Consider the following 27819-nt stretch of genomic DNA (forward strand, 5'->3'; position numbering starts at 1 on the left):
CTTGTATACAAAGAAAAGTTTCAAACTACATTTTTCACTAGATTCAAGTGAAGACTTTGTTCAAAAAAAAAAGACACATACAAGTACAATTTAAAACTGTATGAACATTTGCAAATGTTTAGTGCAAAGTAATTATGTAAAAGCTACATTTTATGAAAAGTTTGTGCTGATGTGTTTGGTAGGTTTGTTTTTTTTTTTTACCCTTTTACATCCATTATTTTAGTTACATAAGGTTTCACTTACCTACAGTACATACACATTGTGTTAGGTCCCATGCAAGTGGGAATAATACCATTAGGCTTTGTAAAATGTCACTCAGATTCTCATTTAGTAAACTGCTTATTTGGTTTAACAGTCGAGTTCCTGGCACACTACACATCCTGATTTCATGTAAGTGCTTAAGCTTACGTCTGTCTTGTTCAGGTGCGCAGCCTTGTGTGATGCAAACCAAAACTGCTTCACGACTTCCAAATGCAACCATCCGTGAATGCAAGAGTTTTAGAGAAATCCACCATTAGTTTTAGCCTGTAACAAACTGCTCTTAAAATTAAAAGCCTATTCACACAAAGTTATATGTAATGACTGTAGTAATCAGTTTATTACACAGATTAATCATTCTTGAACGTACAAGCTCCAGGGGAGCAGTTGGGTCTTTAAATATACACAAGTTTTCTGTCAAATGGATTTTTACCCTTACATCCAGAAAGACCTAAGCAGTTAAAAAAATTTTTAAAAAAAATATGAGCTATTAGCTATGTATTAACTGAGAAACCACATACAAACCAAAAGAAGTATGAAGGGAGGGAGAGAGTTGAAACAAATCAACATCACTTGATGCACTAATAGCTCCAATCCATTTAAATGTTGACCGGTTAAACTTAGACCTTAAACACGGGATGCGGGTACAGTTTACCTCATTGGTCATAACATTTACCTAAGGTGTAGGTCCTTCAGAATAAAATGAATACAGAAACAGCTTCAAGTTCTTCACCTTGCTTTTCATAACTGTTATGAGTTTAAAAGATTCCACTTAAAATCCTTCACGGATCAGCAACACGGTCCTTAGAAATATGAAATCCACCAGAACTCTCCCAGTCACATTTTATGACCCAATTTAAATCAACAAGGAATGCTTTTAGGCTCACAAAGTTATGACTGAAGAACCAGCTTTTCACACACACACTTCTCTGCTAGGAGTCAATGTTGGTACGGGGAAATACAGTATTTCTATTTTGTTGTTCCAAGTATGTACAACACGCAGCACTGCTGTATCAGGTAAACATGTGCACAGGGGAAGATGAGGCGTGGGCTCATAGAAAGCAGTCAAATGGAAATCAAAAGGACTTTCTCTTTCAGAGTTCCCCTATCTTTATTTGTAGAGGTTATCCAATAATTTCTTTAATTACATCGCATACTTCTGTGTCCATTCCCGAGCTATTCTGTTGTACCTGTATGTATAAAAAAAGAGGATTTACTTAACATCACATCTGAACAGCGTTTCAACTCCAGCAGTCTACTCTACACACGGCATGAGCCTACATTCTCTCCCGTAGTATCATGAGTTAGTAAAATTTAAGAGCAAACTGAAATCCTAGGCAACCAGGGGAAGCCCGAAAGCCCGCAGCACTTCATGGAGAAGTAGTAACTAGTCAGATTTACAAGGGGAACGCAAGATCTTTGCGACTCGAGCTAGCAAAACAGAGCTAGCGCAGGTCTGCGGGGAAAGCATGTTCAGGAAGTCTTTACCTGCACCTCCCCCAGCCCCTAACTGCTGCATCCCTGGCGAAATGATTACTATCATTTAATTCTGGCATTCTGGAAAAAACCATACTAATGTAGCCCTCCCACCTCATTCTTCTTCTTCCCTTCAAAAGTTAAGCTCAGTACCTAGCACCTACCAGGCTGCCCAACCCCGGCAGGCTTACTCCTTGCTACTCGTTGCATTTGACTGTTTCAGTGACAGCCAGGACACAACGACTTGTCCACCAGATTTTTTTCATGCTGAAGGCACAACATGCTCTGTTTCCCGAGCCACCTGCAGCTTTTGCACCCAAATACCCTTCACAGCCAGAGCCGCCGCTAGAAGCGGCTCAGGACACTCAGGTAAAACAAAGCAGTCGTGATTAACAGCACTGCCAAAAGCTTTTGTCTGACAACAGAAGGTCAGTTGTGATTTTACAGAATGTGTAGGGAAGATACAAGACACTTACAGCAAGAATTTTCGTAGCTATCTACACCAATGAGGTTCTTGGGCTGGAGTCTACAGAAAAGGTTCTTTACCTTAAAGAATCTGACAATCCACTGGTAACAAACGCTCTCACCTTCACATCCACTGTTCAGAGACTACTCAAGCAGCAAGTCCAGCTATGTTTAAGCATAAAATTTATTTCCCTATTTTTGGAAAAAATAGGAAAGAGTCCTGCATACATTAAGTGCAGTCAGCCACTGTCAGCTGCGTCTCAAAATACCCACTGCTACTCCTGCAGCTCATGAAAGCCAGGCTGCTTGAACTCTAACGCTGTTTCTCAAGCACGCAGCAGAGCAGGCAAGTGTGTGGATCACTGTCCCTTCCTATGTTGCTCTCAAACGACCAGGGAGCTTCAGAAATTAACACTACTGATCAGATCTGGAAGGGAACAGTGAGGCAGAAAAGCATTTACAACAGTCATTGAGCTGCCGCTTTTCAAGTGCCCAGCAGTGCTAGAGCGCTCTCCATTCTTGCCATTCACTTCACAGAAGCCTGGAGTCCTCCCACCCCACCTCTACACCATTTGTTCTTCCCTTGTGCTGTCAAATGCAGATGAAACAGGGTATTTTTGTTATTTCTTTGCTTGTACGATTCCACCACCAACAGCTAGCAAGGAAACATTCTCCCACTAGAGTAACTTGTTCTCCCTCTGCTGGTTATGTAGGTTTAAAGCAGCCAGCGAAGGCTCTTAAAGCCAGTCCCAGCCAACGTAGAGCTCCGTATGAAAGAGATTTGCATATTCACTTCACATTTTCATTACATCAAGTAAACGTGTAATCAACAGCTACAACGCTAATGAAAGACCATTGTGTGGAATGGAAATGGAGCAATAAAACCACAGAAGTACAAGGCCTCCACATCCTTCACTTCTACTGGCAAAACCAGCTTTTTCCCCACAGCAGTGCAGTTCTGTTAAGCTATTGGTACTACAGATGCCAGGGAAAAAGAAAGCAAGTCTCTAGAAGACCACAGCTCAAGTGGAAAAGGCAAATCAAAGTCCACACTCTTCCAAGAAGCAGGTCTTTTCAGTCCCCCGTTACTATTTAAGTGTGGATTCTGCTCTGTCAAGAATGTTACTTATTTTTTGGCTTCCATACTCACTTTTCTCTATCTGTTTTGTAGATCCGTGCAATCTCAGGCACTAAAGGATCATCTGGATTGGGATCACACAACAGAGAACAGATGGACAAAAGTACTAGGGAAAGAAAAGAGATACTGAATTAGAGTTTAAGTGCAGTTGAAGACACCTGTAGAAGTCAGCCCGCACACTTGCTTCCCCTCCAGCCGTTAGCATCTTTTTCAAACACCACCAAGGAGCAGTAACCCCACATACTGAAGTCAAGCGATTCTGAACAAAAATCCTTCCCATTTAACTACGCAGCTTTGCATGACCACATTTCCAGTATCACCACAACAGGTAACCTCCTGGATGGATGTATCTGACTGCAGCCCTGAAACACAAGGTCGAAGTGTTCTCTGAAACCCTACCTGAAAGCCTTCTCAGAAAACATCCTTGCTCCCACGCTTGAAATTCAGCTTTTCCCTAAACCAGCCAACCTCACTGTTAACGACTTGCAGAAGCACTAACCAAAAGTCAAACAGCAGACAGGTCCAACTGAGATGAAGGAAGCACGAGCTGCTCACAGCTACTTAAGAACTGTTTTAAAAAACTGCAAGCCTTGCAGAGAATTAAGAGGCTTTATCCAATTATTTTCTGAGCATAAGGGAGGTTGAGAGGGATTAATTGTATAATAGCATTCAAAATGAATCAAGAAAGCATAGCTTATGCACTCATACCAGCCACAAAGCCCTGAACTTTGAAGTGTCACTACAAATACATACCGTGTACATCCCAGAAGCCACATCCCACTCATATGATGCCACTCGGCGTAGCACCAGCCTTCAACCACGGAAGGAGCCGGGAGAGTGCCTGCAAAGCTACAAACAGCACGTGCACATTCCTACGTTCACGCCGGAGCAGAGATGAGAGAGCAGGAAGGGATAAGCAGAGCATGCTGGGACAACCCTACGTGAGATGTCAGGGCCACCTTGCCCCCGCTCCTCACGAAACGCCAAACACTCCTTTGTATTGCTTTCTCGCGGCTTGTTGTAACCAAACAGTGCCACTCCATATGTCCCTTCCCCGACAGCAGCAACAGCTGAGTTGTCACAGTGCATCCTCCAAGCAAGTTGGAGATGACAGCAGTTCAAAGTCGGAAGGCACTAAACACAAATGTTCAAACTTCCATCGGTTGCTACTGTGCCGTGGAGCAGGAGGCAGAGCTACGGTGCGGAAAGACATGAGCTGAAAAGTGAGAGAGAACAGCACGCACTCCGTAACTCTGTTGTTGTTTTCACGACAGGTTGGAACAGAGGCCACAAAGCAAAGAACTGCAGATCATTTTTAAGGTGGGACAAAAGCAAAAGCTTCACTAAGTCTTAACTGAGGGAGCTGCTCAGTGACGAGCACACCAAGAACCCAGAAACCCAATTCGTTCCGTTCTCCTACGTACTTCTGTAGACTCTTCACCAATGAACTACAAGTTTCAAGTTAAAAGCTTCTGGAACAAGTTCAGTAATAAACTGTTCTTAAGTCAACAGATTCCTTGTTCTGGCATAAAGAACCACCTCTTCTTCCTCTTCCGGATGTCCTACTGTACACTTGTGAAAGAGTTAAGAAGTTAATTATTCTCTACCATCAACTGACACTCAGACCGCTTATTCAGCCACCTCTCAGAATATAGCTTCAGGGGGTGAAGTCTTGAATTTTCAGCTGGAGGCATCTACAAGTCACTAGTCCTAAACTGCTGTCCCTTAACAAGGGACACAGCACGTTTAGTACCCGCAGCACCTTCCACCAGCTTCAGCGCTGCTTTCCCCCCCTGCACACAGATTAACACTTGGTGTTCAGTAAGGGGAACCTCTCTGCCACCTTACACCCAGCTGCTGCCAGTCAATTTAGCTTCAAAACACAGCCGTCTCTCCAGCTACCTTCCTGTAGCTCATTTCTCTGTATTTGTCAGCTTCCACTGCTCTGGTCGCTGAAGTTTCTCCAGCTGGTAGGATGAGTAAAACAGCTGACATCTAGCTCCTCCCTTTAACAGAAGCCACAGGAAATCCAATCAAAGTTTTCTGGTCAACTACTGTAACTACTTCCACGAGGTTTACCTTACCACAGCCCTTTAATAACCAAGGACTTTCCGGAACAAGATGGCAGAACCAAGCTGCAAGCCTGCCCAGGCCTCTCTGCCTACATTCCCCAGCCACCACGCCCCTCTTCCCAGCGCTCGTGGTACCGGCTGGGAGTTCCTCCTTCCACACCTCCCATCAGCCTTGCAAAACCCCCACCAGACCAGCCAAAGGTGGGTCGGTCAGCAGGGTCACCAGGATAACCACTGTGTTGCTCTCCGTCCTCCAGAGCAACGGCAGCGTGACAGGCTGAGGCTGCCCCCAAGTCAGTTTGGTCTGGCAAGACAGGGTCTGTCTGGGACAGCACCTCCTTTGCTGCAAGGGATGGGAAAGCTAACCCCCATCCCAACCTAGGGGTTTCAGGCTGACAAGAGGAGTGTCTCACTGCTATTTGCTGGCCATTAAAGAAATCCCACGCCACTAATACCCTTTACTAGAGAGGCCTGTGGTTTGTTAGAACACCATCAGTAGCTAAACGCTTCCTGTGATGAATTCTGTCAGTGCAGTCACTTCAAAAAAACATTTCTAGATTTCATTCCTCAGCAGTTCACTCAGAAAATAAGAAGTATCACTCCAAAAACATTGAATAAAACCAGACACGGTTACTTGGCTTCAAGCTGCACTGCCACATTCAGCTGCTCTGTTTTATTTTCGCAATTCTTCAGTAGTCAAAACTGTTCTCCATTATTCTTGGTCTTGCTGGTAGCTTCACAACCTTCCCCTTTCATCTGCACAGCCTCAGCAAGAAAAACATTTTTAGCCGCGTTATCTAAACTGGTTTAATTTTAACAGCCTGCTGAACCCAGCTATTTGTCCAAAATAAATTCAGGAAGTTTCTCTCTTGAGGTTTTCTACCAGAACACTGCATATACGCACATGGCTTAGACCAACCAACACAACCAGCCTCCAGACCACTAAAAAAACACCTGGAAAAAGGTACCTTCTCATAAAGTCTAAGGAGACAAGTGCAAGAGGAAAAAGGAAGTGATCCTTAAAGATGTCAGTTGTGTATAGCTCTTTGATGCAGAGTAGCTAATTAAACCAACACTGCAGAAGAATCACCAGATCACCTTCTACAATCAAGTATTATTGCAATGAATTTCATAGCAAAGCCCTGACATTCACTAGCCAAATGACTACAACATTAGTAAAGACAATTAAAAAAATAGTTCACAAAAAGTCAAGTTTTGTAACCACAGAATCAGGTTGAATAACGACACAAGACAAGTGACAATGTTTTACACCTTGTCCACAGGAAAAGCTGCTCTAGTGGTATCAGTTTGACAGCATCTCTTCCAGTCTGTCACTGGAAGAGATACAGTAGTAGAAGGGTGCACTCTTCAGAGTTTAAGTCTGGATTTTTGTCAGTAATAGCAAAATAAATAAATTTTACTTCCCATTGATTCAAGGGGTTCAAGTACAGAGTTATTGCTAATCTCTTTGCTGTCAAAGCAGCCCAGTCTGTAGCAAAACATTAAGCAACTTAAAATACTGTCAGTTTAAAGCTCCCTTTAATTCAAAAATTGGTTTTATTTCACCAACCACGCAGCCTACTTAACTCCCAATACTTCAACTGTGATCCCCATCTATCTACTGCAGCCAACAAGAACAACTTCTCCTTTAGTGGGCCTCCTGCCGCTGTGGACTAGCACGGACCACGCACTTCACAACGACCAAGGAACCAGGAGAACCAACTAATCAAGCAGAACGACTGCTAACAAAGTGTTTCTAAAAAAGTAATGGGCTCAGCTTCCCCACAGAGCAGCGATATAAACGCACTCTCATCAAGCAGAACGATCACTTGAGGATGCTCCAGCAACGTGCTCTTGAGGCAAAATGAGGTCTACCAGGGTAACGCAGCACAACTGATCCGAGTTTCTACTGCAAGACTCCCCTTTACAGAGTATGTAACACTCCACAGTCCAAGGACAATCCTGCTCAGGGCAGCTCCTCTAAGCAGAGGATCATGCCATTTACAACCCGTCAACAGGTTCAGCTACAGTTTACCACTGCGTGATCCACCTCATCTTCTCAGCCGGCTTCTGTGCTGTGAGCCGGCTGCCACTCCTGGTGAGCAATTTCACCTTCCCGGTTCCGCCACACCCCAGACGGAACGTGCGGGCAGATGCAAATTCAACACCTCAACTCCACGGCTGAGGTTTTCGTGCCATGGAGCAGCTCAGTCATTAGTCAGGACAATTCACGAAGTCAGCTCTCCACAGACCCTTCCGGCACGAGCAAGACGTAAAACCATTTAAACCCCCGTCTGTCTAGTGGAACATCCATTGGCTCACACAAACCTAAGAGGCAGGTCAAAGCTCCCGAACTCAGAGGTGAAGAGACTCTTTTAAAGGCCACAAGGCTCCAGCTCCAGGCAGAGGGAGTAAGCTCCGCAGCCAGAAGACAGACATCTCCCCTAGAGCGCCAACAGGGGGAGGAAGTCAAGGGTGCCTCGCAATCCATACACAGCAATTAGCTTCTCTGGATGTCACGGATGACTTTATAACCGAGTGCATCACGCAGCTACGTCCAGAGCATGCAGCTGCAGCTGAAAGTGTCTTTATGAGCCAGAAGCAGCGCTGCACAAGCCAGTGGTTAACACGCCTTTGCGCGCACCGTGCCGACATTCAGGTCAGCGGGGCTAAGCTGGTTTCTACAGAAGCTCAACGGTCTGGGTCATCGCTGAAAAACTATTTAAGCCTTGTTAGGGCATGACCCAAGACCCAAACCCTACACCTTCTGGCTTCTTTAGGTATCAGCACGCTGTACTGAGACAGTGACCCCAGTTAATCAAGAGGTCTAGGGGCTTTTCACATAGAAGCCTGAGACATGATCAGAAAGGCACAGACTTCCAAAGGATTGCCCAAAGCAGCCAATTATCATCTCCGCTTTCTTAACACAGAAATCACCTTCCAAACGCAGAACTCAAGTAATACCCTTTGTAAAGCCTGAACAGATCTAATATCTGTCACTTCCAGCTGCCCCTTTAACACAGGTTACCAGCCACTGCAGATACTGAGTCTAGCTGGAGCTGCAAACAACTCCTGCCAGTAAAGCACTCCTCTATGGGACACTTCAGGATACAGAAAAGCAACTGAGGAGCAGTGGAATCTCCAGCTGAATCACAGCAGGGAGCTAAAAAGCAAGCATCAGTTCTTCCAAGGTAATGAGCTACCCAGAAGAAACATCTTCACTGGTGTGTTCCGATTCAACAGCTGCTTGGTGCAGTTACTGCTCTCCAAAGAAGAGGAGCCAAGTTCGAATTTGCCTAGGAGTAAAGGGTTTCCTTGGGCACTAAGCAGCTTAGGTCAAAAACAGATGAGTGAAAGAAAGCCTTACCTCTCCCCTCGAAGGTCCCAGCTATCCTAACTTTAATATTAAAGGCAAAGAGCACATCACTATGTGAGTAGAATGAGAGGAATAGATTGGTTGCCTTTTAACAAAGCAGTTATTCCTGTAGGCTTAACCCCTGCACGGGGCAAAAGGACTCAGCAGACCCCAAGCCAGTCCTCTCCCACCACAGGAAGGTCCATCTCGAAGCAAGCATAGAGACTGCACCCAATTTTTGTTCAAGTACCGAAAAGGTGACGAGACTGCTACTTTGTAGGCCAGATTGTCAGGACAGCAGGATGACACTCGGCTAGCTGTCCCAGCTGAAGCTGCACAGCAGTCTCCAGGTCACCACATAATCAAAAAGCCCAGGCACTGACATGGAGCAGTCAGACAAGAACAGGGAAGGATCCGCTCTCGGACACCACGCCAGCATCACAAGCTCACAGCAGTGGAAGCAGCCCATCCTGCCTGCTCTGCCCCAGGTGAGTGACAAACATTCTGCCAGGCAGTTCTTGCTACGGACAGCAATTTGTCACCCTCCTGGAGACCCGGCTACAGGCTCTGACAGGCAGTGCTGGGCTTTTTGATCCATCCAGCCAAGTTTTGAACATGAAAGTAACAAAGTTTGTCAGCTCAGGTTTAATTCAGTCCGGTACTCTGGGGATTATGAAACATCTCTGCTAGCATAAATTTGAGCTTTGGCCACGTACTGCTGCTGAGGAATTCTTAATTCTATTTTGGAGGCTTTATCCAGCTGTCCTGCTTCTCACACCAGCTAGGGCTCCTCCTCGGCTGACCATCAGCCTGATGGCCAGAAGCCTCCATTTCAAGGTCCACTACTACTTAGATCCCCACTCCTCAAAACCAGGAAGAAATCTGACTCCCAGAAGGAATATTTGCCTACACAATCACTACTTTTGATGTTCAGGCCCCCGACCCTGGCAACTCCAGAGGCATACAGATGTCAGAGCTTGATCAGCACCGACAAACGTTAACCTCGCAACACTAACACACAACTGAACGCGCTGCTGTCCAACAAGTTCCAGTGCTAACCACCAAAGGACTGGGCTCTGACTGGGAACGGGCAAGACACACCTGAGTAAACTAAAGCAACTCCAGCCTCTGCTCAAGTTAAATCCTATTTCTTACCCATTTCAAACTCTTCCAGCCATCTCACCTAGTCTCACAGGAAGTGTACCTTTAAACCTGAGCAGTTTAAACTTCTTGCTTCAAAGCAACTTGAATTCCTGCTAAGTCAGTTCAACAATTTCTGGCGACAGGAGAAGTTCAGTACACTTTTTTTACAGCTGCGTTCTAGTTATCTGCTTACCGATTTTAAGCTCAAACAGCTTGCTCCCAATAGCATTCCCTTTTAAAGGGTGGCACAATTCAGGAAATACTCTCACCCTACAAATACTAAATTGCTGCTTTGGAAGGAATGTAAGCATCATGCTGAATAACTCCTGTCTTAAGTCTCGTTATTGACTTTAAGTTACCTAACCCAACAACTTTTCCTACTAGCAACACCTTTATTCTTTGATAAGGCTAATCAAAGAGTTACTACAGAGCTGAAATAGCCCCAAAGTCTGTAATGACACAGTTCAAACCTGACTGAAAACAAGATTTCCACCCTAGGAGACTCAAGTTGCCTTTGTGGACTTTATTTATACTTTTTCAAGACAGGAACGCTTCTTCTAAGTATCAGCCCTTGCTTCTTAAGTTGAGGCCTGCTTTCTGATAAGACATCCTTGTTATTTCTGAGGAAGTATTACTGATTCTCTATGAAGTCACCTACAAGAATTTCCTTTACTGCCTTTAATTCCTTCACAAACTGAACACCAAAGGAACCCGGACAAGATTGTTTTCTGGCTGGTTAGATCTGTGTGTGTTTGTGCTACATGCAGGAGAGTTCATTCGTACAAATTCTTCTGCAATGAGTGAGAACTGACCAGCAATAGACACCTAATCTCCAGAAGCATAATTTAAGAGGGAGATAAGGCAACAGAAGGGGCTAAGTAGCACAGAATGGCCACACTGATCCCATGGCTTACTCTAGCTAAGCCACAAAGATGCAGTTTGCAGAGGGCAAGAAAAAGGAGTTTGAGGTAGAAAACAGGCGACTGAGATGTTAAGAGCATACTGCAACTGCATTTGTGTCGCAAAACTGATGTTAAGATACATTTTGTGAGAGATTAAAGCTGACAGCCACTAATAGGTGGTCCAGCGATGCCCCCAGCTAGCCTCTCAAATTCTTGCCCCAGCTTTCTCCAACTGCCCTAATTCCAGTCTATCTTCCAGCATTTTCCAAACTGCTGTCTACACAGTCATTTTGGACTCCCTAGAACAAATGAAAGACCCCAGGCCACATTACACGTTCTGCAACGACACTACTCTAACCAGTTACACAGCAATTTAATCAAAACATAACAGACATCAGGACTTGGTACTAACGTAGTGCTTCTAACAGTAGCCAGTACTTGGCTAAAAGCATTTGTAACGAAAGCTGCATCAACCTGACCATCATTTTCCCTTTACTGACACCATTTCTCCAGTTCTTTCAACTCACAGTGAAGACCTTCAGCTTCGTGCACTAGCAGATTCACTTCTGTCAAGAGACAAGTGGAGATACTGTTTTGCCTTCCCATCTGTTTCTACAAATAGTCTTTAGCTGGACAGCAAAGGTAGGAACTTTTGTGAGTTCAGTAGAAGGGAGGCAGCTATGCTGTCCAAGGGAGGGGTACCGGAGTCATCTGTCTGAACCAAAAAACTGTCTGGGAACATCGCATGTAGTTCGGGAGAAGAACTACAGGCAACAGGACAGCCTCACAGAGCGGGGACACAATGTGAAGGATACTGTAATTAAACGTGCTAGCTGCAGCACTTAATTACAAAGACAGTGTGAAGCTACAAAGTAGAATGGTCAAGACATGGTCCATGCACAGAAGAGACCCAAAATATTCCTCAAGTCATGGCTAGATCCACAAAACTGTAGATCTACAGTTTCAATAGCCAGAAAAAAAACCCAACACAATAAAATTCAAACCTGCGTCATCTTTCAAGGTGTTTAAAGCCTCCTATTGGATATGAACACTGCTGTACTAGGCAAAGGATATACTCCTGTGCCCCTCAAGCTAACACAGTTCACAGGGATTAAGATTGTTGTAGTTAAAAAAAAAATAAAATTAAGAGAGTGCAAGCTAGTAAAGTTTTAGTAGTCTATGTCATTGAAAGTTTTGTTAAAAAAGACCATGATGGAATTCTGATGTACCCTTGAAAAAGGGACTTAAGATGACAAAGAATCAAAGCAGCTCTGCTGGTTTAAAAGCCACAGCTGTTCCCCTGCGTATTTCACTTGATGTGCATTTTGAACATTGAAGTCTTCCACGCCATATACTAGGTTTAAGGTTTGTTTGGTTGGTTGTTTTAAAGTGTTCAGACTCCAAGGTGAGGTGGCAAGACTATATACTTAGTGTCGTAGGACTTATCTGACCCACTGGCCAAGTTGAACAGTCTCCCTACAGTCAGGGGGAAATTGGATGTCCAGAGGATCCTGCGCTCACGAAGGGGCTGCAAGCCAGATGTGGAGCCACGAGACTGCAGCAGTGACCACAGCAATGGCTGACAGCAGGAATGCAGCAGGTTTTACACTCTAAATCCAAACCAGTAATTCATTTCAGCAAAGTAAAATTAAATGAGCATTGGAGGTACCTTTTGAAATCGTTAGTGCTGGGGACCACTGTGATCGTAGAATATCAAGACAAATGCTGCCATTACTGTTAATATTTGGATGATAGATTCTTGTTGTAAATGCAACCTGCAGAAGAAGGAAAATTTCAGCGTAGGCTCACAAATACACATCACACCACATGGCAATGAACAGGTCTATGGTACAAGCCACTCACCTTAGGTGGTTTGAAGGGATAATCTGTTGGGAAGTGAATTGTCAAGAAAAATACTCCACCTTGATAGGGACTGTCATTCTGTTAATGAGAGAGAATCATTGTGGTTTGAGGAGTTATGACAAGACTAGTCAAAAAGCTACGAACGTCAATCCTCATATACTTACTGGTCCCATTATTGTAGCTTGCCAATGGAACACTGAAAAAGAGAAAGATTTACTTCAGTTTGGAGAAGCTCAAGTAGTGAACTACTTTCTTCCAGACAAAGCAGCACAGAAAAGTCTGTTTTAAAAACAAAGCCTTCTGAAAGGCCACAGGGAAGCAAGCCAAAGAATTAAACAGAGACAGAGCAAAGTACTCAACGCTCCACACTCACTTGGTCCACACTTTGGGATTGCTGTGGTACCCACCACACATATGCCCTGCAAAAAACCCCATTACAATCAAAATCCAGACAGTCATAGTCAACTTTTCAGACCCAACAAATCTGTAGGTTCAACTTTCTAGTTTCAAGTGAAGCACCTGAATCAAAGCCCAGTTTCCAAAGACTGCCCTCTTCGAGGAAGCAACAGCAAAGGTACAGTACGAGCTCACACCTTCCTTCGGCAGATCTCTCCTACACAGATCCTCAGTCAAACAGAGCAAGCCTAAGCTTCGTACACACCACGTGTAAAGAGGCAACCTAAGCCAGTGCTACCTTGACTGACTGTTTAAGTTCAGTCTCCAGAGGCCTCGAGATTTCAAAGCAGCAGAAAGCAATCAAAGTCTTAAAAGACTGCAAGAATGACAGTCTGCTCGATACGGGGGACCAGGATGTGGCAGGACACGCTTTAGGTTAAAGGGACAAAAATTAAGTCTCACTCATATGCATCTGTCCAAGAGAACATCTTAACGTGGTAATACAGGGGATTGGTGAAGAACGTCTTTCTGCTGCAGAACACAAGGAAAACAAAGCTGTTAATCTGTACGAGGCACGTGAGGGCGTTCTCACGGTTCCTGCGCTCTCCCAGGGCTCTGCTGCCAGCCTGTGCAAAGAGCACCAGCTGAGCAGACGACCTGTGAAACTGCACCATGGGAAGTTCCCCTTTGCACAGGTGCCAGCCCCAGCGCACCTTCCCAACGGGGCACTGGACGAAAGGCTCCAGTTGTCGCAAGGTAAGGCTTTAAGACGCAGAAGTTGAAGCCACCTGCAGCTGTGTACTGAACCTGCAACCGGTGTCTACAGCTTTCAAGACTACCGGGGCCCAGAGGGGCACTCCTGATCTCACCTAACATGAGCAGTTTGCAATTACGTGTGGTACAGCTAGGAATGATCTCATCCAAGGAAGGGAAAAGCAGCAGAGTGGAACAGCCCTGCCAAGGCAAGGGGAGAAGAGCGTGTGGTTAGAGCAGCAGGTTTGTTACAGAGGGTGCTGCAGCTGGTAGCACCAGCTAGTCTTGTGAGACACTCTACATTCAAGGCAGAGTCAGGAAATCAAGCCAGCGGCTCACGTGTTCATAGGTAGTGTCCACCCATTTAAAAAGGGTTCAGGGGGCTTCACAGAAAGTCCCTACCACCTGCAGGGCAGTGAGAAACCTAGAACAGGGGGACAGAGACAGCAGAAACCTGGCAATGAAGGTTGTGGTTAATCACAGAAAAACCACCAAGAATTTCACAGACATCAGTAGCTACTGATAAGAGTCACTGTGAGCGCACTGGACCTTCACCTGCGTACCTCTGCACACTGAGGTGAGAAGCGGATATAACCAACGATTGTCTTAAACCCAACAAGAAACCAGAAAGAAGAAAGCTTTCACAGGAAATCTTAACATTTTACCAGCCAGAAGGGTGGTTTGGCTGGTTGGTGTCGTTCGTTCCTCCCCCCCACTCCAACTCCCACCCCAGACTCAAGGAAAGTGCTTGTTTAACCTAAACTTTAGATTCTCACAACACCCAGAGCAAATTCAATTAACTACAAAATGGTTATGCAGAGCTTATTTCGGTTGATTCTTTACTTTGAAATGAGCCATTCAAGAAGTTCTTTACAAAGTCGGGGGGTTACTGACTTTCAGTAGCTAAGCACAGCTACATGTCTGGAAGTGAAGTAAGCCACCGCGTAGCACTCAAGTACACCAGTGTAACCCTGTCCCAAGCCTATTTCCAAAACAAAGGCCAGAGGTGGGTGAAAGAGGGCTAGAACTGCGTTACCAAGAGAAAGAAAATCCTGTCCCTACAGTTAACAAAGCAGAAACAGCTCTTCACTTCCCAAAATTCATGAATTACAGGGGCAGGCAGCTTATAACCGGGGACAGTCTACAGGGGCTGGAGTAGCCACAAGATACCCCTCCGCAAGCACAGCACATCCTGAATTCCGAGCTGTCATTCTGACAAGGCAGACCTAAACACAAGTATTTCACAGAAGGCCCCTTTCTGTTGCTGCCACTGATACCCACTTACAGACACCTAAAGAGTTGCTCTCAATAGTGAAAGTCTTTCATTAGAGGTCTTCCAGAAAGGTGGCACAAGGAGAACTGAGTATTATTTTCAGGCTTTCTGTATTCAGCAGTAACTTTCCATTTTAAGCATTCACCAATTTAACACTGCCACCTCCTCCACCAGACAACCTCCGTCACCTTTGATAGTCTCTGGAAACTACAGAGTAGTTGCACAAATCAGACTTGCTAATTTTAGGGAAGAAAAGCCTCAGACTGGCTCTACATCTTAGTAACCTCCCTTCCACGAAACAAGCTTCTTGGAAATACTATTTTGAAAGCAAAAAAGAAGTTGTGGAGTAACTAGGAGCAGCTTGACACTACTGCTGAAGACCCTCAAAACCAAATGCAGCTTTCACTTGTCTGAAAGCATTGCTGAACAGCAACATCTCCACTAATTTCAGTATTTTCATTCTCAGGTTTCAAGTGTCTTTTTTAATCCTGTCCTAGATTTCTATAGGAATGTGTAAGTTTCTATACACTTCAGCATTTCTGAATAGTTCAGAAATGATTCAGAAAGATCTCAGCAGGTTTTTTTCTTTCCTTTTAGAAAGGATACCTAAGCTCAGAGCTCTTAGGACATAAATGGATACTCTCCCTATTTAAATATGCCCCCCTACCCTCACGAGCTCGGATGCTCTGCTGAACAGCACACTTGTCAAAGAGACCCTGTTGCACGGTGAGTTCAGTGCACGCTGCTTCATGGACATCCCAGTCAAAGCTTCCAAGCCTTTTCTACGTGGCAGAGCCGCTACCAGGAGGAGTATAAACACACTCCCTCATCTCAGGCATTTTATGCATTTAACAGATAACTCGAATACCTGAACTCACCCCAGGGCCCATGGTAAAGTGACAAAGCAAAGGTGAATTTGCAAGTGTTCTTGTCTCACTGAAGACATCCTACTGATCTTGCTCACCTAAGCTATGACCAAGAGTTTGACGCTGCTATAAATAAAGTAGCTCACCAGAAAGTGTAAAATCCTATTTAACATGGAGAAGACTGGACAGCTTGCCAGTTCAAAGGCCTCTCACAGAAAACCACCATGAAGCACAGGGCAACAACTGAGTAGCCTTACGCACAGCTAATCAAAGCAGACTGGGAAACATGATCTACAGCCAAGATAAAGAAGCATCCATACAAATATCATTAAGTACATCACATATCTTGCCCTCCTCCCCCATGCAACAACACATGCTCAAGGTGACATGAAGCAGATCTTCTTCCTATGAGAGGAAGTTAGACAAAAAAATTCAGGGTAGGACTTTAAAGAACAACTGGGAGGTTTCTGCTTTAACACAGCTCCTCAAGCTTCAAAAGGACAGAACAACAACTCCAAATCACACACCAGGTGCACAGCTTTGCACAGGAAAGACAACCACCTGATGTATAGGCCAAAAAAATCATCCGAGGTTATCCCTTATACGGAACCTGGCAGGGCCAACTGATCTGAGTAGTGTTCAGACAGAACAACACTGAGTGATTTAAGGATGCGCCACCTGCACTTCCAACCTCACACCTAAGCCGCTACGTCCCAATCGCGTCCTGACAGCAGGACTTGGACATTCTGATTTGGCTTACTAAGAAAGCCGCAAGCAGTATTCTAAGTTGAGTGAAATCTTGCCTAAAAATTAAGAGCCAAACCTGTTTTTCAGCTGTTACACTCTAACGTGCTCTGTAACACAATAACACCAAACAGACTAAAGAACAAGCAATGTTTCCAGTGTTCCTGTAACTCACTTGACTGCAGTAACTATCAGACTTGAAAAAAAAAATCTAACATTACTTCATCATTCAAGCTTTAATTTACCCACTGCTTTTCCTTCTGTTCACGTTTCAACCTCATCCCCAAGGACTAGTAACCCTCTTAAAAAATGCGCTCCTGTGTAAAACACAGTTAACCCTGACCCTGCCTTACCAGCAATAGATTGTTTTACTTCCACAGGACCATGTGACTACACCATGTACAGTTTAGACACCAGAGAAGTTCAGAAAGCTGTGGGCAGCTGCTTGCTCCTTCGGCCACAGAGCTACTGAAGTTCACTAACTTCGTGCCCTATGAGGATTCCAGACCAGTCAGTTCAAAAGGTGTAACTTCTGAGGTCCTCACTGCAGAGCTGCCCAATCAACAGAGCGGGCCTAACAGATCTCCAGTGATACACAAGGAAGGTATTAAGGGATACAGAAGGGCAACAAATTTAAGATTAGTATGGGGGGGTAGTATCTAGTACTCTAATCAAAAGAAGGAGAAGGTTCTACTTGCTAAAGAACTGGGCATCCCATTTTAGAAGAAAAAGGAAAAAAAGTTAGAGACTGCCAGTGTTTGCTGGTAGGAGCATACTTACTGTCATCACCAACCGGCCCTGCCGAACACTGTGCTGGAGGATCACGTGCCAGATCATTCAACTCCTAAAAAACAGGAACAGTTTATTTAATTTAGTTTCAAAACCAATCATGTTAAAAAGGCTGTAGTCACACTTCGGCTGTCATTCCGGCTCATGAACGTGCTGCTCACGTTAGCGAGTTTCCTGAAGCGACCAGAACGGCAACAGCACAAAACTAACAGCCAGGACCCCAGAAAGTGAAGCTGCATCTTAAAGCCAGGTAACACCTTTGGCATACGCACCAGCTGCCCCCTCTAGGTTTACACGCAGTATTAAGTCACAGCAATCCTCACTGAGTCAGAGGGTCCATCAAGTTTGCCTTCACTGATAACAAAACTCAAGAGATCCCAAGCATTACTGAGGTATTATATATTCCACTATCTCCAGGTCACAGAGAGATAGATAAGACGGCCTCAATCCAACCACTCTCAGCATCGGCCTTATTTTATCCCCTGTAACAGCTCCCAGGCTGCTCCGGCCACAGTGATCTAGTTTATCATCTCGAGCCTGCAGAAGCCTTTTTGTAGTACACAAAACTTCAGCAACCCGTGGTTGTTTCACTTCCAGATGTATGCACCAGTGAATATAGGTGGTTAAACAAGAGTAAGACAAGGCTGGCTGTACCTACAGAGTTGCCAGCCTACGAATGGAAATCCTCACTTTTCAAGCACCTGTGTCAGTCAAATTTTCCTCTGAAGAAATCCTATTATGAGTCTCAATTGCTCTGGCTGAATGGGTTGAGTAACTCGGAATATTTCCAAGCTATACCAAGTTTCAATTTGAAGCAAAATTTCCGCCCAGATCTGAGAGTCCGCACATTGTTCCCCAGTAACTCACATTAGCAATTCGCTCAAAGCGGACATTCAGTGGGAAGTGCAAGTAGAGTAAAACTGTAAAGTCAAACTTTGTCTGCTCGGTTTCTGGCTCAGCCACTGACCTGCTTTGCATGATGGGCCCAAACATAGTAACTTTTCTCTGGGCTAGCTCAGTCTACAAAGCTAAACAGAAGCACCAGACAACCAAACCTAGCATTCATGCTGTCCCCGGCCCACTGCACATTCAGCTTCTCACCTCGCTGCCTGCAAGGGTGACCAGCCACAGCCCCCAGCGGAGCCTCGGATACCAGGCTTATCTGAAGCTTTTGATAGACAAACATTTAAGGAAATGATCCAAGACAAGCTGACTGCAGGAATGGAAAAAGCTCGCCACTTAACAGCCTTTTGTTATTTACAGGCCGCATTTAAGCTCTTGAATAGATGATCTCTGGAAGCTCCAGCTCCTACTTCCCATGAATTGGGATGCCATCACTAACCAAACCCCCTTCTGTTACAATACAGGAAGGCTGCCTGACATCAAAGAGGCACATATTGGGATTTTTCCCCCAGTATGCAGTCCCCCAGAAGCCTTGCAGTGGAGATACAAAGCTTCACATACCCTGACTACTGTAAAGCATACACAAGTCTGGTTTTGCTCTCAGCTGCTCCCAACTTCTAACGAGCCCAGCTGAAAGCCTCCTGACTTGAGGCAAGACTACAGAAGCTGTTTCAGTGCTCCTGCTGAGCTTCTCACACTGCTGACCAAGCAAACCTTGCTCCCACAGCTCATGGCTCAGCACGGACTTGGACAGGAGCAGATACTGAGCACGTAGCACCTGCTGAAGAGCCGACTCCCACCCACACCCAAAGGTGGAGAGCATCTCCAGACAGCCTCTGAAGGAGGAAAGCCCTTCAGAGCTGTCAGTTAGGCGTGTCAATTCAGAGTAGCCAGCTCTAGCCAAGTGAGGATTCCCTCTCAGCCCCTGGTTGCAAGTATCAGCTAGCATGAAGATCAGGAATGTGCTCTCGCTCCCCACCAGCGCACTTCACACCACCCACTCAACACCTCTACTTTAACTCCAGAACATTAAATATATTACCATCCCGAGCTCCAGAAGACTACTGCTCCACCCCAGAGAGGTGCATGTGCTGTAAAAGTTTGCTTCAGATAGCGACAGCCTGAAAGACCCAGAGTAGCAGACTGCCCCGCGCTGCTTCGGCACCAGTGAGCCGAGACACCCTGTGCGACCAGCGCAGCGAAGGGACACGCAGCCACTCGCACCCAGCTTCACCGGCACCCGAGGCCCACTCGCTGTCTTCACAGTGTCTGATTAGGGCTACAAAGCACAAAGTGCGTCTCCAGACACAGAAATTAGAAGTACGGGAATGAAAACTTCAAAGCAGGAACTACTTTTTCTAAAGGTGTACAGAGTACAGTCCACTTCCACTGCTACCAGACTCTACTCTTCTGGAAGAGACAACTTAATGCTACAGTACTCAAAACCCCAAACACATCTATTAAAAACCACCCCACATCTAAACCTCTTTTCCTTACCATTTCCCATCCCCCTCACGCCTGTTTTATGCATAAACACCATGCCACACCACTAGACTCAGGAAGAGTACCATTGTAAGAATCCATGTAAGACCACGACCTGCTATGGATTACATGCAAGAACCTTGCACGCACCTTCCCTGCTGCAAGGGGAAAGTGTTACAAACACAGGCTGCAGCCTGAGCACGTTCTACCAGGTAGTGGAATACACAGCTCCAAAGCTGCCCCAAGGTTTGCCCTACATCCTGCTGCTCAAAGCACCGCTTTGCCAGCTGGCTGAAACAACACACCTCCAGTGACACCACAAGGCAAGTCTCACAGCAGATGCAGAGGCAACAACGAAGGTCAGTTAGTAACAGTCCCGTTTCTCATCAAAATACTATTTCTTTCTCTTCAACCTTCAGTTCCAGCTAGAAGGAATACTTTTGGCTTTCTGAAGCTGTATGCAGTATCTCACTAGAAAGAGACAACTCACAGCAAACGCTCATACCACTTGTCCCAGTGGTGCAGCTCTCACCTAAGGCAGCGTTTCAGGTTCTGCTCTGGAAATTGGGATGGAAACATCACAGACTAAAAAGCAACGCGTAAGCTCCTTCAGCTTGGAAAAGTTTTGCCGCAACTCTCAGTTCAAGCCCCTGCGATACAAGACCTCCCAGCTTTTGCAGAGCAGCAGCTCAGACACAACGAGGAGGCTGAACCTCCACGAGACACCTCTGGAGCACCACCACTAGCCGCCAGTTGCCTCTGCACACCAGAGAGGCCACCACACTACTGGATTTCCCAGCAGGGCCCAGACGATCGCTTGAACGTGCCATTCTCTTCAAGCTGCCGACGTGCTGGTGCGACTGCTCCCTTGTCAGACCTGCAGAGCCAAGCTTAAAAACAGGAACGGCAGCTCCCTACGGCTGCAGTTATCCAGGCACGCACGGAGAGAAGCACTGACTGCTGCAGCACAGTGCCAAGCTTCGGCATCTGTCCGAGAGGTTATTCTGCCTTTTGAAAACCCCTGCACAGTTTCCAAGGTTCTGCTAGCACACCTCCAGACCCGGGGAGGTCTCTGCCTCCAGATGTTGCTGAGGGAAGACTAGGAACCAGCTGGTTTGTAACTCAGAAGAAATGACTCTGGAATTCCCATGGAACTGGGAATAGTGCCTATTCTCTAATAAGAATATTATTATATTAAGAATATAATAATATTCTTAATAAAGGGAAGATTCAACCACAGTTTCGTACCATCTACGAGCCAGCCACCACCACATGTCTCAGAGCCCAAGCTGCAAGCCTGCTGTATTTCCCTGGGATCCGGGAAGGCCCACAGGTCAACGATCAAGTCTGATCTTGACAACACCGATCTTAAACCAAACCTGAAGAAAGCCGTAGCTGGTTACCATTCAAGGCAGTTTCTGATCCCTACGCACACGCAGAAGGTTTTGCTTTAGGACCTTAAAAGCAAAGACTCGAGCAGCCTTTAGATGAAGTGTCAGTTGGAGTCACTCAGCTCCCAGGAGGCTCCCTCACCCCCAACCGCCTCCCACTGGAAAGCCAGCTTACACAACTTGAAGCTTCTGCCATCACCCCTACAGCAAAACACCCTTGGGGTCGGGCCCACTGCTGCAGATCACACCGTTAACTTGACCATCTTACAGGTAAGAGTAGCAATTAGTTCCTCAGCAAAAACGAGGAAGTGGAAGCATGGCCCAAAGCAAAGCAAGGTTCAAGGTGTCTTGCCCAAAGGCCAAGCTGAATGAAACTCCTGCCATTACACCCACGAACCAGACAGCCTAAAAGCTACAAAACTTGCACAGGAAACTGACCTTTAGGCTCCAAAAGCAGATTTAATCGTGTTCCTAAGTTCCCAACAAAACAAACCCCCAGTCAGGGCCTCCAGGAAAGCATCTTAAGGAAGATGGAGCATGCTTATGCCACGGACCCCCTAGCTGTGCTTCCCAAGTCGTGAAGAGGAGCAGCTGGGGCCTCAGGACACATGGGAAAGCCAGTGCCAGGAGTCTCAACCAGACCCACACTACCCTCCTCCTCCTCCTCCCATCAGTCTACTTCCCAGCAGCAGGCACAGTGCGTTTAAAACGCATCTTGATCAATGAGTTCAAACTGCACAACAAGTTTTTAAAGCACTATCAAACACAAGTGGTTTAAGTCTTAACATTTAATCCTGCACAGGTTTCAAGTTATAATTAGTATTAATCATAAGCTCCAAAGACACTATTGGAGAATTTCAAATTTATTCCTCTAGACAACAACTCCCTTGCCAGTCTAACATGTTCCTGGTAAAAACTGCTCTGGGCCAGGAGATAAGACTAGTTTTAAGGATTAAGTTAATGCTAATACAGCCTTTAGTAAGAATAACCAACATAACTGGCAACTTCAAGTGGCCAGTCAAGCAAGTAAAAGGCCAGCACCCTTCAGCAGTCAGTTCCAGCAATTTTACTAAACCTTGGTACCCAGAGTTCCCCCAATACACCCCAACACACCAGATGTACGCCTCCAAACAGTCAAAGATCGTCCAAAGTCCTTTTAGCTTGGACTCCATGGCCTTTCTGCCCTACTCCAGTTTTCAAACTGTAATTTACTCAGAGACCACATCATCAGCTTGACTGTAAGCATAATTTTTTGCTTCAGGCTGCTGCTGTAAGTGAAACAAGCTTTTAATCCGACTTCAGCAAGTTTATTTGCCTGAAGCCCCCAAACCCTTCTGTGACAGGCAGCCTAGGCCACAAAATCGTGATTTATCTGACCATAACGGAGCTTGCAGCCGCCGCGGATTGTCAGCAGCTCTCGACAGAGCAGGGCCAAGCAATACGGAACGGGGGCCCAGGTCACACCGACAGCCCTCGGCGCCCCCTCAGCAGCAGGAGGGCAGCGCAGGCAGGCCCGAGGTGCCGGGCTGGCCAGGAGCCCTCCTTGGACCTGCAGGTTCTGCCCTGCTGAAGGTACCGCACAGGGCGAGGCGCAGGAGGCACCACGCGTGTCACTCCGCTGCGTTCCCCTTGCCCAGCAGGCAAGTCCCCCTGCGCTCACAGGTGCGCACCAAGGTCCCACCACCGGCTCCCCAAGCACCCATAGGTGCTCTCCTGGTCTACGGGACTCCTGCGATTTCAGAGCATCAGCCATTCGAAGGCTACTACCCCTATTAACAGAAGTATTTTAATCTTCAGAAAGATTTTAATCCTTGCCCCTTGACAGAATTTGCTCCTTCAACGCCTGAAATGGCTCAGATCCACTGACTTTGGCTTTGTCCAGGGCTTGGCAGAAGTCAGAAGGCAAGCAGTTAAGCGAGTAGCATCAAGCTGCATGAAACACAGGAATAACCCAGGTACATGTTACAAACAAGCTCTGATGTAACTGCCACCTTTCTTTTTATTTTTTTGAACAGCAAGAAGACCAAAGCATTGCGTAACTTCCTCCTGGTGTGGAATCCCAGTAGCGATAAGCCTCGCTAGCTAACAGAAGCTTAACCAGTATTCTCCGTACTAGCAACACACAAGATATGTAACACAGATGGGCTGCGCTGGCAGCTCCACAAACACAGCGAGAGGCCGTAACGGAAGAACCACGTTGTTCCCACCGGCTGCTGTAAAGCAGGACTGGGAGCACAGAAATATCCCAGTTTGGTCAGCACAGGTAGCACACACACAGCTCTGAACGCTAACGCTGCCCAACTGGCCAACCAGCCCGATGCGTCCCATCGCAGGTAGCTCTCCTCGGGGCAGAAGGGATACCGCAGCATCTCGGGAGGTCGAGCAGCTCTGGACTCCAGAGAAGCCCATCGTCTTCTGCAGCTGAACAGGGACATCACTACGGAACAGACAGTTTAGTGCTGCAAAGCATGCCCTGGTATTTGGGTCTCTACATTATAAGCAGTAACAAGCCACCATTCCTCTGCTATACAAAAATGTTTTCCCAGCACAGGGCTGAAGCACAGCTCCCGATGCCCCCTTCCCCCTCACTGCAGGGTCCCTCACGCAGTTCATCTGGGGGAACCCATAAAAACCAGTGAACTAACCTTTTATTTGCTCTCCCATTCAGAAAGCTCCAAACTGTGCCCTAGTTATTCAGTTACAGGCAACGCATTTCCTAAAGGGAAGCAACGCAGATGGGGACGTGGCTGAATCCAAAGTGCTTCGGCTTAAACCCGAAAATGGAAGCCGCTCGTTATGGCCCTCCAGCACCACTCCCATCCTACCCCGGCTACCTTCACATGGCGTTTCGTATAGATCCACAGAAAGACAGATGACCACCAAATTGTTACACTTCACTGTCACCCCCACGCCTCACGGGGGCTCTGGCTGGCATCGCTGCTTACAGACCAAACTGTTCTCACAAGAAGAGAGTTCCAAGCCTTAGACCGGCAAGCCAGTGAGCACCTCAGCGAGGATTAAAACCACCACTGCCTGGGAGAACATGGTGAATAATACAAGCAGCAATCTGATAGCAGGACTCAAGGCTGAGCTCTTCTGGAGCATCTGCTTAGAGAACAGCTGCTGCTGCTGCTTCACGCGGCCACGTTGCCTCAGCACGAGGCTCTGGACAACCCCAAGAGCAACTGTGCCACCAGAGACAAGCTGGGACAGACCATGCAGGTTCTTACGCCACCTCACATGCCAGCACCGACGCTACTCACCCAGCTGCAAAAAGCTTCTTGTCCTGCCCCTCTCCCAGCTCAGAGGAGTTCAACATGCAAGAGGCCATTTCAGGTAACACTGTTGACACTGTATCAAAGGCTTACTCTGGGGATTTTGTGCTGGTGTCCAAGTTCTCATCCCTGTGTTACCCAAGGACACAATTTTGGAGAAAACCTCAGTCTGCGGTCGAGCATAAAACCCAGACTGCCAAGCATAAGAGCCAGCGGCAAGACTGAGACCTGAACACTGATATGTCGAGACTGACAATACCCTCTAAAAAAACACTTAAGCAGCAGCTTTCCTTCTCATCGCTTCCCTGCACTCCAGTCCATTGGGATCATTTCTACTTGATCCACATTTCGCAGGCTTTTGTTCTTGCCACAAGGTGCAACAGCAGAGGTCGGAAACCTGCTGTCCCCCTCCTTATCCTGACAGGGATGGTCACTACCCAGAAGACACTGCTGCTTTTCCCAGAGATCAGAACAAACACAAGATAACAAAACTCTCCATGGGGTTTAAAACAGCTAGAGTGTCAACAACTGAAGCACTTGGTACTTTGCAGAGCTCAACACACACCCCTGCTTTGGCAATGCTCTCACTGCCTCCCAAGGCTTTAGACTCTCGTCACCATACACAGTCCCCATTATCCCTCAGGATTCTTCATCTTTGAAAAGCAGCACTAGGACTCAGTCCATGAGCACCTGATGTTAACAAAGACTTGGCACACTCGGCTCCTCTCCTGTTAAAAACCACAGACTCGAAGCAGAAGTGCTCTGAAGAGTGTTGAACCCTGAACCTCAGCACGCACCGAACTACAATAAAGCAGCTTTCCCTGCTCCTCGAGTTACCCAAGAGAAGATACTGCCTCCCCACAACAGCCCTGCACTGTCTGCATGTCCTCCCTGCCCCTACCAGCCACATCTGCCCTGTTCAGCATCCACTGCTGTCTCCTAGGTCTGCTCCGATGGCAGGCACACGACCCACTCCCACAGAGGAAGCCCTCTTCCAAAACCCTTGCGAGCCCACAAACACACTGTGGAACAGCCTTCACAGGGTGCTGAGGATTGCTAAAGTGACAGAATGTGGCAGACAAGTGACACTCAGCTGGAGCACAACTTCCTTATGTAACCCGCTACTGTACGCTTATCTGGAAATTTCAATACACTAAAATTATACTCAAAATCCTTCCCTTTCAAGCTCTATCTAATTCCACAAGCATACGTAAGCCTTCAAGCTCTCTTCAATTTTCTTCTCCACTTAGCTTTAATTTGATCAGTACAACACACGAAGCTTCACAAAAACTTCAAGATAACCTACAATCAAAGCAAAGATGTTAATACGCAATCCAAATCTGACGCTCCACACGTAACAGAACAGAGCCAGCAAACTGACGTTCAACATTAGGTAGCGGGTTCACATCTGGTTCTAGACAAAGACTAGATTTACATAGTAATCGAGACCAGAGACCCTGTGGGAGCACAGGCTTCTACACCTGAACCTTGCATGGGGACCCCAAACTGACAGTGACACGTTTTCCAGGGAACAGGATATAAATCCCCTGCCTGACTTACCGAAGCAGTAAGAGTGTACTTCAATAATCCCCCCCCCCCTTTCCCCCCCCTCCCCCGGTGAAAGATACTGTGATGACCAAGCAAAGTACAGTTTTGAGAGCCCAGGGGATTCAGCAGCAGTGTTCTTCTAAGAGGCCAGGACACCAAGCACAGCACACCTCCTGCTCCGGGAGAAGGCACCTCGCCTGCCTTTCCCTACAAGCCCAGGAGATGACTCAGGTTGTGGAACAGCCCTGGCTCCATTAAAACGATAAATCACACTATTTTGACTAGTTGAACGTGACGTTTACTACGCTCAGCGCTTCAGTACCCAGCACCAAGGCCCTCGCTCCCTGAGGAAGGAGAAGAGCCTTTCACCACGAAGCTCCCCAACAAGCTACGCCAAAACTTCCAGCGCGGGCAGCCCTCCGCTCCGCTGGGCACCTTCTCCCGAGAGCGGCGCTCCCCGGCTCCAGCGCGGGGCTCCTCGCTGCCCCCCACGCGTGTCCGGTCCCACGCCCGGAGCCGTTCCGCAGGCCGCGGAGCAGCCCCTTCGGCTCCGACAGCTGGCGGCGGCTGCTGCCCACCCCCGGGCCCGCCGCCCTGCCCGGCGCCCCCTCGCGGTCCCAGGGCCCGGCCTCCGGGGGCCACGTTGCTTCGGTAGGGCCCGGCCGCCGAGACCACCGCCGGCCCCCCTCGCCCCGGGGTAACGGGCCCCCGAGGGCACGGCACGGCCGCCCCCAGCGCCGGGGAGGTGGGACCTTCCCCGGGGAACAGACAAAGCTCCCCGGCAGGCTGGGCCGGAGCCCCCCAACCCGCTCCTGCAACCGCGGCCCGGTCCGCGCCGCCGGGGAACTTCTCCTCCGCTGTGCCCCTCCCCAGGCCCGGCTGCCGCCTCTCCCGACGGCGCGGCCGCCCGTCCCCTCAGCGCGGGCGGGCCAAGGCGCCGCCACCCCAACCCCCCCCAGGCCGAGGCGGGCACCGGAGGGACCCCGCGCCGTCGCGGCAGGCCTCGGCCCGGCCCGGCCTCCCCCCGCCCCGCAGCTCCTCCCGCCCGGGCCGGGGCGGCGGCGGCCTCCCCGCGTTATGTAAGGCGGGCGCGGGGCCGGGGCGGGCGGACGCGGCGGGGCCGGGCGGACGCGGCGGGGCCCTGCCCTTACCTTGTGGATTCTCTTCAGCGCCATTGTGTGCGCGAGGCGGCGAGGAGGGGCGGGCGGGGAGGGGGCAGCCCGCGGGGACTATTTTCCGAGGGGGAGGGGGGGGAAGGAGGAGCGCGGAGGTGGCGGCGGCGCGGCAGGAGAGGGGGGAGGGGAAGGGGGAGGGGAAGGAGAGAGAGAAGGGGGGGAGAGAAGGGGGGAGGGAAGGAGGGAGGGGAGGGGGCCCCCCCAGAAGGCGGCGGCGGAGGGGGGGCGGGGGGCCTGCGGGCGGGCTGGCCTGGCGCGCTGCTCCCCTGGCGGTACCGCTGGGCTGGAGCTGGCTGGGGCTGCCGCAGCTCCTACCGCATCCCTCCGCCGCCTCTTTATGCGCTGGCGCCTCCTCGCCGGCCTTCCGCGTATCACTCCGCCGCGGCGTTCCTACCCTCGCCGCGCTCCGCCGCCGCCGGATAGAGCCCGGTTGGCGGCCCGGAGGCGGACGCCGCGACGGGGGGAGGCGGAGGCCGGGCTGGGAGCGAAGGAGGAGAGCCGGGCGGGAGAGAGGAGGAGCGGGGGACGGCGGGGACTATTTGTCCTGCGGCC

At 48.1% G+C, this 27819-nt stretch overlaps 1 protein-coding gene across 3 annotated transcripts; it reads right to left on the reverse strand.

The window, feature by feature from the left end:
• Positions 1–183: 183 nt before the first annotated feature.
• Positions 184–27298, reverse strand: UBE2D2 (ubiquitin conjugating enzyme E2 D2). 3 transcript variants are annotated; one of them, XM_086471054.1, is made up of 7 exons: positions 27244–27298; positions 17485–17548; positions 12837–12868; positions 12673–12750; positions 12479–12584; positions 3350–3443; positions 184–1448 (listed from the first exon to the last, which is right to left on the reverse strand). In XM_086471054.1, exons 1-7 carry the CDS (start codon positions 27265–27267, stop codon positions 1403–1405), a joined length of 444 nt encoding a protein of 147 aa, XP_086327180.1. In that variant the 5' UTR covers positions 27268–27298; the 3' UTR covers positions 184–1402. The 3 variants fall into 3 exon arrangements, with proteins under 3 accessions (XP_086327180.1, XP_086327181.1, XP_086327182.1); XM_086471055.1 differs by lacking the exon at positions 27244–27298 and adding an exon at positions 19439–19763; XM_086471056.1 differs by lacking the exons at positions 17485–17548; positions 27244–27298 and adding an exon at positions 13531–13849.
• Positions 27299–27819: the final 521 nt, after the last annotated feature.

This window comes from Leptosomus discolor, chromosome 10 (assembly GCF_034619465.1).
Source record: "Leptosomus discolor isolate bLepDis1 chromosome 10, bLepDis1.hap2, whole genome shotgun sequence".
Classification (NCBI taxonomy): Eukaryota; Metazoa; Chordata; class Aves; order Leptosomiformes; family Leptosomidae; genus Leptosomus; species Leptosomus discolor.

Bases quoted from the DNA above. Each gene is read 5' to 3' on its own strand.
- UBE2D2 (XM_086471054.1), bottom strand. From the start codon at position 27,267: ATGGCGCTGAAGAGAATCCACAAG. The intron at 12,585-12,672 runs GTGAGTGGCTTG...CTTCTTCTGCAG, and splicing joins ATCCCTTCAAACCACCTAAG to GTTGCATTTACAACAAGAAT. The intron at 1,449-3,349 runs GTGAGTATGGAA...TTATACATACAG, and splicing joins TACAAAACAGATAGAGAAAA to GTACAACAGAATAGCTCGGG.